We start from the raw sequence: 15303 nt of genomic DNA, 5'->3' as shown, positions 1-15303 counted from the left end.
GCTCTTTGTTACAATTACAATGCCTATATGAGCTGTGGTTTCAACATCCGCCCTTCTCGTCTCTCTCTCTTTACCTTCATTGCCCAATTCCTCTAATTCTTCCTCCTTTCTCTGTCTCTCGGAATCAGGGAAGATAAAGTTCTTCCTTTTTTCTCCAAAGGTGATTACTTTAAGCTCTTTTGCCCTTTTTTTTTTCGTGTCACAACAGTTTCTCTGTGGGCTCGTCTGAATTCTCTCCGACCATCATCACTCTTTCAATTGTTATTTCCAATGGAGTTTGTCTGAATTGAATTTGCATAGTAAAGGTCAGAGATTTGTTTAAGTCTCTCCTCGCTTTTCTGTTCGAGGGTTTTTCTTCTCAGAATCCGGCGAGAGCATTCCTCAGTTCTTTCTGTTTGTTGAATTTGATTTCTCTTTTATCTGCTATGGGATTTTAGTTTTGGAGCCATTGAGTATCTAAATTTTCCAAATTGGGGACTTGTTTGATCTTATTGTTTCTTCTTGTTCTGCAGGTTTGGATTTTCTTCTAGGTGGAGTAGGATCTGCGTTTATTTTATCATTATGGTCTTTATAAACAGAGTGCTTTAATTTTGGTAGCTGCAAGGGATTGATTACTCGTTAGAGTGTGTATTTATATCTGATCAAGATATGAGTCGTAGGGTGAGGCAGAGAGTGGAGGATAATGGAAAGTATAAGGTTGATTCACCAAGTTATACTGTGATTGGAGTTGAGGATTTAGCACCTAAGGTTCAACAGTATGTGAATTGGACTAGTTTGCCTTATGACACAGTGTTTCATTTGTTTACTCGATTGAATTATCGCGATAGAGCTAGCTTAGCCTCGACCTGTAGGACATGGAGAAGCCTTGGTGCTTCTTCTTTTTTGTGGAGTTCATTGGATCTTCGAGCCCACAAATTTGATCTTTCAATGGCAGCTTCTCTTGCAACTAGGTGTGTTGATCTTCAGAAGATTAGGTTTCGTGGTGTTGACTCTGCTGATGCCATAATTCATCTCAAAGCAAGGAGTCTGCTTGAAATTAGCGGCGACTATTGTAGGAAGATTACAGATGCTACATTGTCTATGATTGCGGCACGCCATGAAGCTCTTGAGAGCCTCCAACTTGGACCAGATTTCTGTGAGAGGATCACTAGTGATGCTATAAGAGTTATAGCCTTTTGCTGTCCGAAACTAAAGAAGCTACGGGTTTCTGGCATGAGAGATGTTAGTTCTGAGGCAATTGAATCTTTGGCCAAACATTGCCCACAGCTCAGTGATCTTGGATTCTTAGATTGCCTGAACATCAACGAAGAAGCATTGGGAAAAGTGGTATCTCTTCGCTACCTCTCTGTTGCTGGGACATCAAACATAAAGTGGAAAGTTGCATTAGAAAATTGGGAGAAGCTTCCAAAATTAATCGGTTTGGATGTCTCAAGAACCACCATTGACCATATTGCTGTGTCCAGGTTGTTGAAATCATCGCAGAGCTTGAAAGTCTTGTGTGCTTTAAACTGCCCTTATCTCGAAGAGGATAAAAGTTACAGCTCCAATAGATTCAAAGGAAAGGTCTTGCTTGCTGTGTTTACTGATACTTTTGATGAGCTAGCTTCTATATTTGCCGATAACTCAAAGAAACCAAAGAATATATTTTCTTACTGGAGAGATTTGATAAGAAAGGATAAAAGCATTGACGAAATAATGCTTTGGATTGAGTGGATCATTTCTCATACACTTCTACGAATTGCAGAGAGCAGCAATTCACAAGGATTAAACGATTTCTGGCTGAATCAGGGAGCTACGTTGCTTCTCAGTTTAATGCAAAGCGCACAAGAGGATGTCCAAGAGAGAGCAGCCACAGGACTTGCAACTTTCATCGTTGTTGATGATGAGAATGCTAGCATAGACTGTGGAAGAGCCGAAGCTGTTATGCGAGATGGAGGGATCCGTCTTCTTCTAGAACTTGCTAAATCTTGGCGAGAAGGTCTTCAGTCAGAAGCTGCAAAGGCTATTGCAAACTTGTCGGTAAATGCTAAAGTTGCAAAGGCTGTTGCTGAAGAAGGAGGGATCAGTGTTCTTGCTGATTTGGCAAAGTCTATGAATAGACTTGTGGCTGAAGAAGCTGCTGGTGGGCTATGGAATCTCTCTGTTGGAGAAGAGCATAAGGTACGGTCCCCTTGTAAAGTTTTAAACACACATTGAACCTTTTGCTCTTTCACTGACATTGTTGTTTCTTATTTTTATTTTTTTTCTATTAGAACGCGATTGCTCAAGCTGGAGGAGTGAATGCGTTAGTTGATCTTATCTTTAGATGGCCACATGGTTGTGATGGAGTTCTGGTACACGCTTGCCATCTTTAAAGCCTCACACTTTTCATTTGGAAATATCCAAAATTAACACTTCTGGCTAAGTATTATCATCTGAAAGATTGATTATCAAAACTAGTACAATCTAGTTTATCCTTTTGTATTAGGGTTTTAGATTTAATAATTATTATGAAGTTGTAGAGACAAGGTATCTCGGTCGTAAAATACAAGAATTTTGCTAGATTTGGTAATTCGATTTTCGTGGTATCCAACACTGTTTTTAGTGTTATTTTTCTCTATATTTGTTCTTTCTAAAACGGAGAAATCTACACTTTTTTGGTAATTAGGAACGTGCTGCTGGGGCATTAGCAAATTTAGCAGCAGACGATAAATGCAGCATGGAAGTTGCAAGAGCAGGAGGTGTGCATGCCTTGGTGATGCTAGCTCGGAATTGCAAGTATGAAGGAGCACAAGAACAGGTATTTCCTTGTTTTCGAATGCACCTCATTTTTATTTTTTTATTGATTCGATGCTTGTAGTATTTTGAGTTCCGGATGGCAGTGAGTGTGTGAACTGAGTTTGTGACAAATTGTCTTATTTCAGGCGGCTCGTGCTTTGGCTAATCTAGCTGCTCATGGTGATAGCAACGGTAATAATGCTGCTGTTGGACAAGAGGCTGGTGCATTGGAAGCTCTTGTTCAGCTTACGCAATCACCTCATGAAGGTGTTAAACAGGAAGCTGCTGGGGCTCTTTGGAATTTAGCATTTGATGACAAGAATCGAGAATCCATTGCTGCATTTGGTGGTGTTGAAGCCTTGGTATTGTGATTTCCTTTATTTTTCCTTATTTCATTTTATGTGTTTCAGCTTCACCTTCAGACAACTTATACATGTTTCTGATTATAAAATTAGGTGGCACTTGCGAAGTCCTCTTCAAATGCATCAACGGGTCTACAAGAGAGAGTAGCTGGTGCTCTCTGGGGACTATCTGTCTCAGAAGCAAACAGGTGCAACCCGTTGAATTTATTTATTTATTTGTTACTGCATGCGTGCATATATATCAATGCTAACATGATTATACGTAAAACCTTAATGACAATCTTTCCATTTTTGTTTTTTTTCTTGATATTTTTCTATCAGCATTGCAATTGGCCATGAAGGTGGTATTCCGCCTCTAATTGCTCTTGTACGATCTGAAGCTGAGGTAAACAATTTGTTTCGTTATAAGTTCTCACATCCCACTCTTTTGGGTTAATCTGATGCAGCTTTTGCTTTTTTCCAGGATGTACATGAAACTGCTGCAGGAGCTCTGTGGAATCTTTCTTTTAATCCTGGTAACGCTCTGCGGATTGTGGAGGAAGGGGGAGTTGTAGCACTTGTTCAGCTCTGTTCGTCTTCTGTTTCCAAAATGGCTCGTTTTATGGCTGCATTAGCATTGGCATACATGTTTGATGGAAGGTACGTAAAACTTAATTACTGTAATCATATCCACATTTAAGGTAATTTGCAGATCTGACTTTGATCTTATCTATCTATTATAACAGGATGGATGAATACGCGATGATAGGGACTTCATTGGAAAGTACATCTAAAAGTGTTACCTTAAATGGTGCTAGAACAATGGCTCTTGATCAAATTAAAGCCTTCATTAAAACTTTCATGGAACACCAAATCTTCTCAACTGGTGCTTTATCATCTGCTCCATCTATGTTAGCACAAGTCTCGGAGAGAGCTCGAATCCCAGAAGCTGGCCACTTGAGATGCAGTGGTTCCGAAATTGGAAGATTTGTTACAATGTTGCGAAACCCTTGTCTTGTACTCAGAGCTTGTGCAGCTTTTGCACTTCTTCAGGTACTTTTTATGTGTGGGAAGCAATTTGTTTTTTTGTGCACGCTTTAATCAATTGCATTTTAGTACTAACCGATGAAATGACAGTTTACAATACCTGAAAGCCGTCACGCAATGCATCACGCAAGCTTGATGCAGAATGCTGGAGAAGCAAGAGGCTTGCGTTCTGCAGCTGCAGCTGCGAGTATGCCTCGTGAAGCCAAGATCTTTATGAAAATTGTGCTTCGCAATCTAGAGCATCAGCAGGCAGAATCTCCTGAAGGAATGAAAGTATCTTATAATAGGATTTGAGCCTTTTTCTTAGCCAACCATAGTGCTAGATACCTCTGCATCTCTCAAACTATACAAGTCAAGACAAGTAAAGAATCAGGCTCATGCTGCAAAGAATCAGAATTTGCCTCAGAAGATGTTTGATTCGGATTGAAGACAGAATGCTGTTGTAATATATATATGTGGACTTATGTTTCTTTGTCTCGTTCTGAGATTTTCTGTAATAACAGACCTTAAGGATCAATGGTGTTCTTCATCATCCCTTTATAAGGCTCTGTCCATTTCTTGTGACATATATTTGACATTTTATCAATGACTATAAGAACTTTTTTGAGAGGGATTTTGGAACAGTTTTCTTGTTTTATCTTCAAGTTACAAACATATCACGAGACGATCGTGTTTAGTAAGAGAACAAACAACAACACAGGACATCAGATTTACACATGACGTAGCACAAGCTGAAGCTGATCCACTTCTGGACCAATAAGATCCATAATAATGTTCCCTACACTTGGAAGCCACTGGTGTGAGGAAGATGATCCGGAAACTGCCATTGTTGTGGATGATGACGACGATGATTTATCACAGAGGTATGGCACTATATGCTTCTTCATGTCTGTATGAGATATCTGAAGATGATTTCCAGAGACGTTAACGAACTTCACTTTTCCAGCTTCATCTAAGGTTCTCAAACCAATCCAGTCTTCAGTATATAGCTTGGTCTACAATAGGAAAAAAATCCAAACATTTACTACAACTCAATGTATCTGCAATATTGAGCCATTTAGAAACAATGATTGAAGGGTTAAAGTTACCTCTTGCGGCGGAAGAATGGTCTTGAAAGACCCATCAGGATAATATCCAAACCATGAGGTTTCTTTAGGTATCAATATTGTGTCATGCTCAAACTGATATTCGATCAAAAATAAAACGTTACCATCAAAAAGAAACTTATAAGTTACGCAGAGAAGTTGGTTCGATGACTGACCATAATAAGCACAAGATTCTCCAAACTCGAGAACCTCTCCTTATAAGTCGAGTTTTTGACTGGAAGTTCGTTGTTTAGCTTTGGGAGAAACCTACAGCCTTCCATGTAACCCGCTATGTCCTATGAAAAAACATTAAGTTACAACAAGAATGAAAAGTCGAAACTTTTGAACCTTTAACCAAAAATACTTACAGTTGGGATTTTGAGAAAACCGCTAGGAGCCAAATGTTCCTGAAACTCAAACAGATGTACTAAGTTTGATCCCCGTAACAGAAAATTGCGCAGAAGTGGTAAAATACTCATGAACATAGTACCTGCATATAGTCGCTATAGATCTCTGCTTTGATCATACTGTCCAACATGATGCAAATCCAGGTAGCCTGCAAAATCGAGAAAATATATTTAAAAAAATTCCCTTGTCAATATAGAAGAAACCAACTTTTTTGGAGGGAGTTAGTTACTTACACCACAGAACGGAATCGATGCAGTGCCAGCATGAGGACCCGCTACCGAAACAAAACTCTTAACCTATTAACCGCCATAAACATCAGAGGAATAGATAAGATTGAACAAGCTAGAATAAAAGCATAAAAACATACATACACATAGGCATATGGACGTTTGTGGGAACTTACAGGTGGTGCTCCATCGCAAAACTCAATGAGAGCTCGACCAATCATGTTACCCTGAGAAAGCCCCACAATGCTGTAACCGTCACTAAGCTCTGGCATACTTTTCACCTGTGGTATTAAACATATATCTAACGATAATGAACTTTTAAAAGCCAAATTTGGTAAACACTTGATGATAGTAGTTTAAGTCTGACCTTCTCACAAACAACTGATGTCTGCAAAAACACACAAAAATGAGACCAACAGTCAGTTTCTTTTTCCGGTATAAACTCATACAATTTTCATTCTTCCAACATGTGACATCAGTACCTGATCAAGGAGAGGCATAGTCCATGAGTCCCATGAGCCATTCCCAATCTCCCTGAAATTTACACAATAATGGATTAATACCAAATTTAAGCCATATTTGAATATGCTAGTTGTATAAAGAGGAGATAATAGACATACAAGCAATATCCTTGAGAACCAGACCAATCGCTTAAAAGCTCTGTGAATTGTGTCACTCCTGCATTACTGCATTTATCCCCAATTCCTGAGAAAGTAAGACACAATCTTCTCTTTACTTTTTCCAGAGATTTGGGAATTCCAAGAAGGACACTTTCTAAAGCTAAACTAATCTTCAGTAAAATTCCAAGATTGATACTTTTACAAATAAGAACATGATTGTTGCTGACTCAAAAGGGCAAAAAAGGAGAAAAGGGAAAAAAATCAGATTGCAAATTACCATGCAGAACTATGAAAGGAACAGAAGACGCCAGTGAGGCGAAATTGCAAATTAGGGCAACTATAATCGTTGCCTTAAGAAAATCCATTCTCTTCCTGTGATTTAAGACAACAAACAGATAAATCTCTTAAGTAGAGACTTTTTCCGGTAATTGAAGCTTTTAATCTAGGGTTTTAGTGGTGGGAATGGTAAAATTTGAGAACAGATACGTAAATATCCGGTACCGGAGAACAAATTTTGCGGCGAAAGTAAGTCTCGTCGCCGACCGGATTTTATAATCAATCTCTCGAAGGATCACTGAGAATTTATTATTTTTGTTCAATGAGAATATGAGATGAAAATTGTGGCATTCTTATCAACAGATAGGCACGTGTGGAGCACGCACTTGTGAGTTAGTTAACTTTTAGTTGGGTTGTCTTACACGTGCGAATTTGGCGCGTGAGAAGTAATTAGTCAAACAGTAATTGTTGGTTTGCGAGAATTAAAACTTTAAAAGACTTGGATACTTCTGTTCTATCTGAAAAGAAACAAATTTAAACCGGTCTGGTTAAAAAAACAAACATCTCTGTGGAGTATATTCTTTTGCGTTAGGTGTAGTTAGGGGGTGCATTTCGGTTTATTTTCGGTTCGGTTAATTCGGTTGTAATAAAACTCTAGCGGACCTCAACCATAGTTAGTTTGGTTCGAGTGTCCTCAACCATAGTTAGTTTGGTTCGAGTTGTGTTCAGACGGTTTAGTCTAGTTTGGTTTGACTCGGTTTGGTTTTATTTCAGTAAAGAACCGAACAAAACCAATCAAATAAGAATTTTCATCAAATAAAAAGTAAGAAAGTTACAGGCATCAATTGAAAGATTACAACATGTGAGACATCTTCCACAAAGATATCAAAACTAATGTCAATATATCAAGAAGAATTAATAATAATACATCGAAAATAAAAGACAAAATGAACTAAGCAGAGATTGAGACTGTCTCAGATTGTGTAGTTGTTGCTGTTAGGATCCTCAAGATCATAGCCTTTCAGCTTTGCAGCTGATTCAACCTTCCCCTTCAATGTCTGAAGCTCTCTCATTCTGCAAAATTCATCAGCATACTAGAAATGAGATCATCTCTCAAACATGACAGAGACTAACGATCTCTAATATAAAAAAAAAACTAACCTTGCAATTTCTGCACGCCTTTTAGCTTCCTCAGCCATATTGTTAAGTTCCGTTGCGCTATTTCTCTCATAAACTGGCTTTTGACCCGTCTCTAAACCGTGCTGTGTACGCTTCTCGGTGGCCCACGCAGCCATTCTTTCTTCTTGGCCAAAATTCTTCTTTCCTGTGAGTGCAGTCTGCAAACAAATCACGAGTTCTAGTTAGGCCAACGTAATTGTGAAGTACCGAATTTAGAGTTAAGTGATTCTGTCTTTTTTTTGGTCTACGTACCCTCCCCTCGACCATTCGGTCCCATGATTTGCCACTTAGAGCATAACGGACTAGGAATTTGATAGGATCAAGTAACATGTAAGTTACTATGTTGAATATCCAGATAACTCCAGTCCAACCCCATCCAATGCTTCTGATTCCAGCAAAAGGCCAATTTGCCATTGCCGATATCACCGATGCAACCTATCAAAATAATACAGAGTTGGATTCTATTAACAAACTATAAACAAAGAGGTAAGTAACTAAGGAAAATAATGAGATAGGTGACGGAAATCTCTTTACCAGCTGAGCTATTAGGAAAGCAATTACAAGAAGAAAACCGGGACGCTCAACAAATGACCAGCTCCTGGAACGGGTCACGAAGATCAACGCTTGGCTGATCGTGCTGACTTGAAGGTAGACCGCGGAAGCCATCTGTTCATTCAAATGTGCAGCCACTTTCTTGTCTTTCATTTTGAAATGGTGCTGGTTGAAGTTTCTCACATGGAAAATGTTCTACCACAAAAGGGAAAAAAGTATAGTTATATTTTGCTGACAGTTGAAATTAGAGTAAACAAGGAGAGGGATAGTGTGTAGCTTACATGGAAGAAGTTGGTTTCGTATGCTGCCCAGAAAAACACAACAGTCATGATCGCCAAGTAAGCTCCAAGCACAACACCAGTAGCAAAAATTTCTTTGAGTTTCCAACAATCTGGAGTTGGAGAAGGCTTGACTCTGTCCTTGGATATGGTCATTATAGTACCTTTTCAACAGGAAAGCAAATTTAGCAGGGTGAATGCTTCAAGCACCAGCAAAAGCCGTAAGCTAAATCATCGAGGGAGTTAACAGTTACTAACCATCGTTAAGGATTGCAATTACAAGAACCATGAATGGAGGGAAGTCAAACTCCCAGAAGACACATAGAAGCATGAAACCCATCTGTAACACAAAGGTATAGAAAATAAGACCAAGTATTTGTGAAAATCTGATGCAATTTCGACTGAGAAACTTACGACAATACGTATAGTGATAGAAACAGCATATATCTGCAAAATGAAGGTAAACCAAAAAAATTCAATATAAGCATTCAATTTAAACTTTATCAGGTAATAGCCAATGAGGCAGAAGCATTTATGTACCGTGTAATTTTTCATTCTCTGGAAAATTGCACGGCTAGTCAAGACAGCACTGATGATAACACTAAGTCCAGGTTCTGTTAAGACAATATCAGAAGCACCCCGAGCAGCATCAGTGGCATCATCCACAGCAATTCCAATATCAGCTTTCTTCAAGGCAGGTGCGTCATTCACTCCATCACCAGTCATACCACATATGTGTTTTCGGGATTGTAATCTCTTCACAATCTCATACTTATGCTCTAAAAATCAGAAAAAGGGGGTTGTCAATGTCAGATATCTCTCAAAGATCATAGTTACAAATGAAGTTTACAAGTAAGTAGCATTACCAGGAAAGACTCCTGCAAAACCATCTGCGTTCTCGATAAGTTCATCGACAGAAACTCCTTCAGTGTTGTTATCAGAAAGCAAAGATGAAGATGGGTACATGTTTGTGCCCATTCCAAGCCTTCTTCCTGTTTCTTTGGCAATTGCAAGCTGGTCACCTGCAAGTATTGAGATTTTTGACATTTTATGAATACACAAGAATCCAAGGTGGAGTAGGACCTAATGATATGGCGGAAAGGAGCTAAAGACTGGCTCTTTACCTGTGATCATTTTAACACTGACTCCAAGATGAAGTGCTCGCTCAATTGTCTGTGCACTGTCATGACGAGGAGGATCAAACAGAGGAAGAAGAGCTACAAAGTCCCATGGACCACCTTCACCTTTAACATCACCATCTGGTACTTCCTATTATTGGAAAAGGGATCGTTACAATGGAATCGTAGGAGTTATCCCATTTAAAACAAGTGCCACATTTAAAACATAATTACCTGATATGCCAACCCAAGCGATCTTAGGCCACGTTCTGCAAATTTGTCGATTGTAGCATGTACTTTCTCCTTGATTTCTAATTTGTTGTGGGCCATATCCAAAATCTAGAGAAGGACAAATCATCAGAACAATATCTTAGGAAACAGTGGGTAAACTTAAAGTAATGTAGTAATAGCTATTTATAAAGAAAGTTGACAGCAAAGGTTATAACCTCTTCAGGCGCGCCTTTGCTCACTCGGTGCATTTTGCCTTCTCCGTCTAGGTACGTTAGTGCAGTTCTTCTATTAGCTGGACTGAATGGAAGAAAATGGAGTTCTTTAATCCCGGCACGTGCCTGAAGACAAAGTATCAGATCAATACATCACAATGTTTATACCTTTGAAAGTAACTGAATCTTGTTTACTTGAAAGTTGAGTCTTTAATTAATACCTCTTTCGGGTCTGACAACATCGAAACAATTGCAGTATCAATAGCATCTTGGTTCTCTAAACGTGCAGCTCTTGCAGCCATAAGCACAGCCATATCTCTGTCGATGCCCCTCTTAAAAACCTGTTTTAAAAGAAATGAAAGTGCTCTAATTACATCATCGTCCTCAACCTATCAAGATTTTTAAATACAAAGTAAGAAGAACAGAGGAAAGAGGCAAACCTCGATCAGATTCTTATCCACAGAAAGCTTGTTGAGCGTGAGAGTACCTGTTTTATCACTGCACAGAACATCCATTCCTGCCATTTCTTCAATGGCTGTCATTCTCTTTGTTATGGCACCCTGAAATGGATTTTAAAGTCATTTATAAAGAAACACAAATCAACAAAAGTTAACTGACTCTGTCTTAAGACTTGTATTGACCTGTTGAGCCAAGCGATGAGCACCAATTGCCATTGTAACAGAGAGAACAGTAGGCATTGCAATGGGGATCCCACCAATCAATAAAACAAGAAGGTTATCAATACCAACACGGTACCCTCTCTTTTGAAGACCGTATATAACAACGATTTCAATTGCCATTCCTACTGCAATCGAGCAGATACAGAAATTTCCTATTGCTGTCAAAACCTGGAAACCAATATACAAAGATTAAATTTAGTCATTGACTCCAAAATCTTTGTAAACTTTTATATTTTACTCCAAAGTGAGAACAAACCTTCTGGAAGTGACCGACATGCGTAGTACTATCCACAAGATGAGCCGCCTTTCCAAAGAAAGTGTGGACACCAGTCGCTATAACAACTGCTTCAATTTCACCTTGCTTGCAAGTTGAACCAGAGTACACTGAAGCACCAGGATTTTTGGTTACCGGAAGAGATTCACCTGTAAGTGCTGACTGAGGAAAAGATAAATAACCAAGATTAGTCAAGGGAGAGATAAGATACAGAGCAATGATAAACCAATATTAGAAGTAGAACTTGCCTGGTCAATCTTTAAAGGGTCTCCTTCAAGAAGACGAGCATCAGCAGGAATGATATCTCCAAGTTTGATACTAACTATATCTCCTGGAACCAACTCAGCTGCATCTATCTCATTCCATTTGCCATCGCGGACGGCCTAAAACAATTGATTTGTAAATAAGCTACTACCATCAAATTTAAATGAGCGCAACTAAAAGGAATAAATTTAAACCTTCGCTTTAGGGGCTAACTGAGCCATGAGAGCAGCAGCTGCATTTCCAGCATTGTTTTCTTCTACAAAACTGATTGTCGAGTTTATCAAAAGTAAGACCACAATACCCACGAAATCGTGATAATCCGCTGGCTTTCCCTGAAGAGTTGAGACAAATTAGTTTCTTCAGACTCTCAAAATTGTTTTAAAATTCTATGTTAAGCTATACCTTTCACAATTTTACGTATTTACATATTGTGGAAAGAAACGACTAATGAGAGGGAACAAAAGACGTACTCCTCCATGTGCAAGACCAATGGCCATGAGGGCTGCAGCTTCCATGACCCATGAAAGTGGATTCCACATGAATCCCAAGAACTTGAGTATCTTACTCTCCTGCAGAACCAAATAGAAAGAGAGATCAACATACCATCCATAGAGAGAAAATAAGAGATCAATGCAAGATTGAAAAATCATTTTTTAAAACCTTTTTCTCCTCAAGTTTGTTGTAACCAAACAAGGTAAGTCGCTCCTGCACTTCATTGGAGGTCAATCCTTCTTTCGTGCATTTGAGATGTTGAAAAACCTCTTCAACGGGAACATTTTCCTGCAACGATCCATGAGAAATTGCATTTGTTCATATTTGACATAAAAGCTATCAGAAGCAATCATCTGCAAAAAAAAAGTGGTGAGGTATAAAAGTACATACCAGATCAATGCTCTCCGTGGTGATAGCCTTGAGAGCTTCTATGTCCGTCATATCGAACTTCCTTTTTGCTTGAGCCGGAAGTTACTAAAACTCAGTTATAAAATCTGGATAGACAGATAAATCTATTACTCATTAAGACACTAAATATTTTCCTTCTGCCTTAAGATACCACAAGACCACTTTTTTTTCTTATCATAAAGCATCTCCCCTAATAATTTTTTCTACATAATCAACTCAAACATAAATGAATTATTTGATGTTTATGCAGACGTGAATCAAAGAGAAGCAATGCAAAATAAGCACAAACCTGGACCAGAAAAAACCTTCACCAAAGCATCACCCGTTAGCCCTTCAAAGCTTGACCTTCACAAAGGAAACAGGACAATCGTTTTAAACCAGGGGCAAATCTGGAAGTTGAGACAAATGTGTAATGCAAGCAATATATAAAGAAGACAAGAAGGTCTATATAATAACGAATTCAAAGATTTTGCCGGCCAGATTAACCCAATGCAGAAGAAAGCTGACTCATTCAAAATGCAACTAACTCTTCTTCTTCTTTTTTTATTGTCACTATTGTTACCGCAAAATGTAATTAAAATAAGGATGAAAAAAAAAGATCTGAGAAAACAGATATTCCTTTACCAATGTACATTTGAAGACGTAGAAAATTGTAGCCCCTCTCAGCATCTAATGGCATTAGGGTAGTAAGAAATCTAAACTAAACTGCATTAGGTTTCTTCTTTTGACTAACATTTTACCTCCGTAAGAATCCTAGATTAATTGTAACTCCTAATCCTAGTAATCAGGAGAAGAAAATTCACAAAAGTCAAAAAACAAATCTGACTAAGTTGTTAATGTCTAAGGTCGAGCTAATCAAAGCATTGACCTCTGTTTTTGTCTATTGAAAAGGTTAGAGGGACAAACAAAACAAAAAAAAACAATTGGCACACGCGTCAAATAATTCGATCAAAATTCTCCCTTAATCGCATTATTTAGCACGGTCCTATTCTTAGAACGTGAAAGAAAGAAAACTCTCAGAAAATGTAAAAAATCTATAATAAACAATTCAAGATAGTGGTGATCCATAATGTTGGGATTTTTATATTTTCTACGCTAATCAGGATATTCCGAGATTCTTGAGAGCTTAACACCGTCCATTATAGCAAAATCAATAATTAAAAATATGTATGACAAGTTTATGACCATATAAATCTTCAGAAGACAAAAGAACCATTTAGTGGACAACAACAATTTAGCCGGACGTCTTTTCGACGACAAGTTTCTTGCCTTGTTTAATTCTGTTTTCTTATTGTTTAATGAGAGCAAGATCCATGCCCGTACCAATTACGGAAGATAATAAAATAAGGGTGAAATTTGTGGTACCTTGTTGGATGTGACATCATGCAACTGGTCAAGAAGTATCCATAGGCATCAAAGTGCATCTTCAGATTGCGAAAGCCTGTAAAAATAAAGCTTCCATGGTCCTGTAGTTTTCTCCATTGAAATCTACAGCTTCTGGTTTTGGCATTACAACTCAAGGAAAACATAGGCATTTCACTCTACTTTCTAAGACTCCAAGAGTTTCTCGAACTCATAGTATATAAATAAATAAAAGAAACTAAAATCAGCAAAAATCATTTGAAGATGTAAGCATGAAGTTCATTGAAACACTGGTGTTTTGAGAAGTTCATGTGGACATTTTGACGAACAACTGGTGCGCAAGTCAAGTAAACATGTTCTGCGAGATGTTCGAATAATGAGACTACACTTAAAAACGAACTTGGTCATTACGAAATTGGATTGAAACTTAAAGTAACAATCCAGTTTAATCTTCAAATATAAGTGTTTCACGTCCTATTGCTTAGCTACTTCAAAGTTTTCAGGAAGCCGTTTATATACTTCAGATGAATGTATTTTGTTGCTTTTTATTGGGCTATGTGGCCGTCATGGGCTTTTAAGGCTTGTAATTTTCGTTTTAATGGAAGTGTAAAGGAAAAAAAAAAAAATTGTTCATGTTGGTCGTCACGTCACGGTCACTTGCCCAATTCACTTATCTTTATTCCAGCTTTTGGATTTGAGATTGTTATAAAAAATTCTATGAAAATGGAATTAAAACTGAATAGTTTCCAATTGATATATATGGCAAACTGCTCTTTATATTTTTTGTTTTTTCTTTTCAACAATTGGAGCTATTACATTACGAGATTATCTTGTATTGTCAATATAACACTTATATCTTTCTTTCTTTTTGGCTATATTTATCTACAAAACATGCCAAATGAAAGATAGAAAACACACAAAAAATTTCTTTACACATGAAAAAAAAGAGAAGTTAAAACATGGGTGGAGATTATTTCTGTCGGTACTGGTAACCAAGTTGTGATCCACTCTATATATTACGTACATATAATAAAACTATATAAGAGTCATGCGATATATTTTTCTCAACCAAAATATGACTACTTCAAAGAATGAGTCATTTTCTTAAGTGGTGAGGCCTCCACTTCTTGGACTCAGTCAAATCATTTTACGGCCACCAGGACCCCAACTAATAACTTTATTTCCTGTTTTGCCTAGCTAGTTGTAATATATATTGCAACATTTTTGTGCACTTACAAAGTAAACCATTGCTATTCATTTGTTCTTTATAACTCAATATACTCATAAAACAAAAAAGCCACATGTAGTGAAGTGAAATGAATACACATAATCGTAGATGCTCTTTGGTACTTATAGTTATATAATAAGCAGGGTCTCCACCAGAGAATATCTGATTAATAAAAAGCATCTAGATTTTGGTGTTGTTTTTGACAGGGCGGTGATGATGAGTCTTTTGGAACAAAGTGATTGGTAAAGAAACTAGAAAGCTCAA

General features: G+C 37.9%; 4 protein-coding genes and 1 non-coding gene across 10 annotated transcripts; 2 read left to right on the top strand and 3 right to left on the bottom strand.

Moving 5' to 3' along the window:
• On the top strand, nt 1–4757 carry ARABIDILLO-2. Of its 2 annotated transcripts, none has more exons than NM_115899.4 (10): nt 1–160; nt 513–2160; nt 2253–2333; nt 2648–2779; nt 2904–3119; nt 3213–3307; nt 3441–3504; nt 3583–3758; nt 3845–4151; nt 4236–4757. In NM_115899.4, the coding sequence occupies exons 2-10, from the start codon at nt 649–651 to the stop codon at nt 4437–4439; spliced, it is 2787 nt and encodes a 928-aa protein (NP_191594.1). In that variant the 5' UTR covers nt 1–160; nt 513–648; the 3' UTR covers nt 4440–4757. The 2 variants fall into 2 exon arrangements, with proteins under 2 accessions (NP_191594.1, NP_001319805.1); NM_001340041.1 differs by having other exon boundaries at nt 59–305.
• AT3G60340 (alpha/beta-Hydrolases superfamily protein) lies at nt 4733–7093 on the bottom strand. Of its 2 annotated transcripts, NM_115898.3 has the most exons (12): nt 6987–7086; nt 6763–6857; nt 6486–6570; nt 6348–6399; nt 6233–6253; nt 6042–6146; nt 5872–5934; nt 5721–5786; nt 5599–5637; nt 5407–5526; nt 5234–5326; nt 4733–5140 (listed from the first exon to the last, which is right to left on the bottom strand). In NM_115898.3, the coding sequence occupies exons 2-12, from the start codon at nt 6848–6850 to the stop codon at nt 4856–4858; spliced, it is 1017 nt and encodes a 338-aa protein (NP_191593.1). In that variant the 5' UTR covers nt 6851–6857; nt 6987–7086; the 3' UTR covers nt 4733–4855. The 2 variants fall into 2 exon arrangements, with proteins under 2 accessions (NP_191593.1, NP_850728.1); NM_180397.2 differs by having other exon boundaries at nt 6763–7093.
• Nucleotides 7094–7526: 433 nt separating this feature from the next.
• On the bottom strand, nt 7527–12872 carry HA7 (H[+]-ATPase 7). Of its 4 annotated transcripts, none has more exons than NM_001340039.1 (22): nt 12739–12865; nt 12432–12535; nt 12210–12329; nt 12020–12118; nt 11744–11881; nt 11534–11668; nt 11268–11447; nt 10973–11179; nt 10772–10891; nt 10553–10672; nt 10335–10457; nt 10123–10227; nt 9895–10039; nt 9637–9792; nt 9311–9549; nt 9185–9217; nt 9029–9110; nt 8774–8934; nt 8475–8687; nt 8193–8375; nt 7923–8098; nt 7527–7835 (listed from the first exon to the last, which is right to left on the bottom strand). In NM_001340039.1, exons 2-22 carry the CDS (start codon nt 12480–12482, stop codon nt 7736–7738), a joined length of 2886 nt encoding a protein of 961 aa, NP_001327362.1. In that variant the 5' UTR covers nt 12483–12535; nt 12739–12865; the 3' UTR covers nt 7527–7735. The 4 variants fall into 4 exon arrangements, with proteins under 4 accessions (NP_001327362.1, NP_001327363.1, NP_001190141.1 ...); NM_001203212.1 differs by having other exon boundaries at nt 7572–7835; nt 11268–11443; nt 11530–11668; nt 12739–12872; NM_001340040.1 differs by lacking the exon at nt 12739–12865 and having other exon boundaries at nt 12432–12696.
• AT3G60328 (uncharacterized protein) lies at nt 12720–12878 on the top strand (the record flags this gene model as incomplete). Its single annotated transcript, NM_001125392.1, has 1 exon — nt 12720–12878. The coding sequence occupies one exon, from the start codon at nt 12720–12722 to the stop codon at nt 12876–12878; it is 159 nt and encodes a 52-aa protein (NP_001118864.1).
• AT3G00950 lies at nt 12739–14315 on the bottom strand. Its single transcript, NR_143886.1, has 2 exons — nt 13815–14315; nt 12739–12794 (listed from the first exon to the last, which is right to left on the bottom strand). It is a non-coding gene; the product is annotated as an uncharacterized misc_RNA (transcript).
• Nucleotides 14316–15303: the final 988 nt, after the last annotated feature.

The sequence above is a fragment of the Arabidopsis thaliana genome, chromosome 3 (assembly GCF_000001735.4).
Source record: "Arabidopsis thaliana chromosome 3, partial sequence".
Classification (NCBI taxonomy): domain Eukaryota; kingdom Viridiplantae; phylum Streptophyta; class Magnoliopsida; order Brassicales; family Brassicaceae; genus Arabidopsis; species Arabidopsis thaliana.
This window is presented reverse-complemented; position numbering and strand designations above follow the sequence as displayed.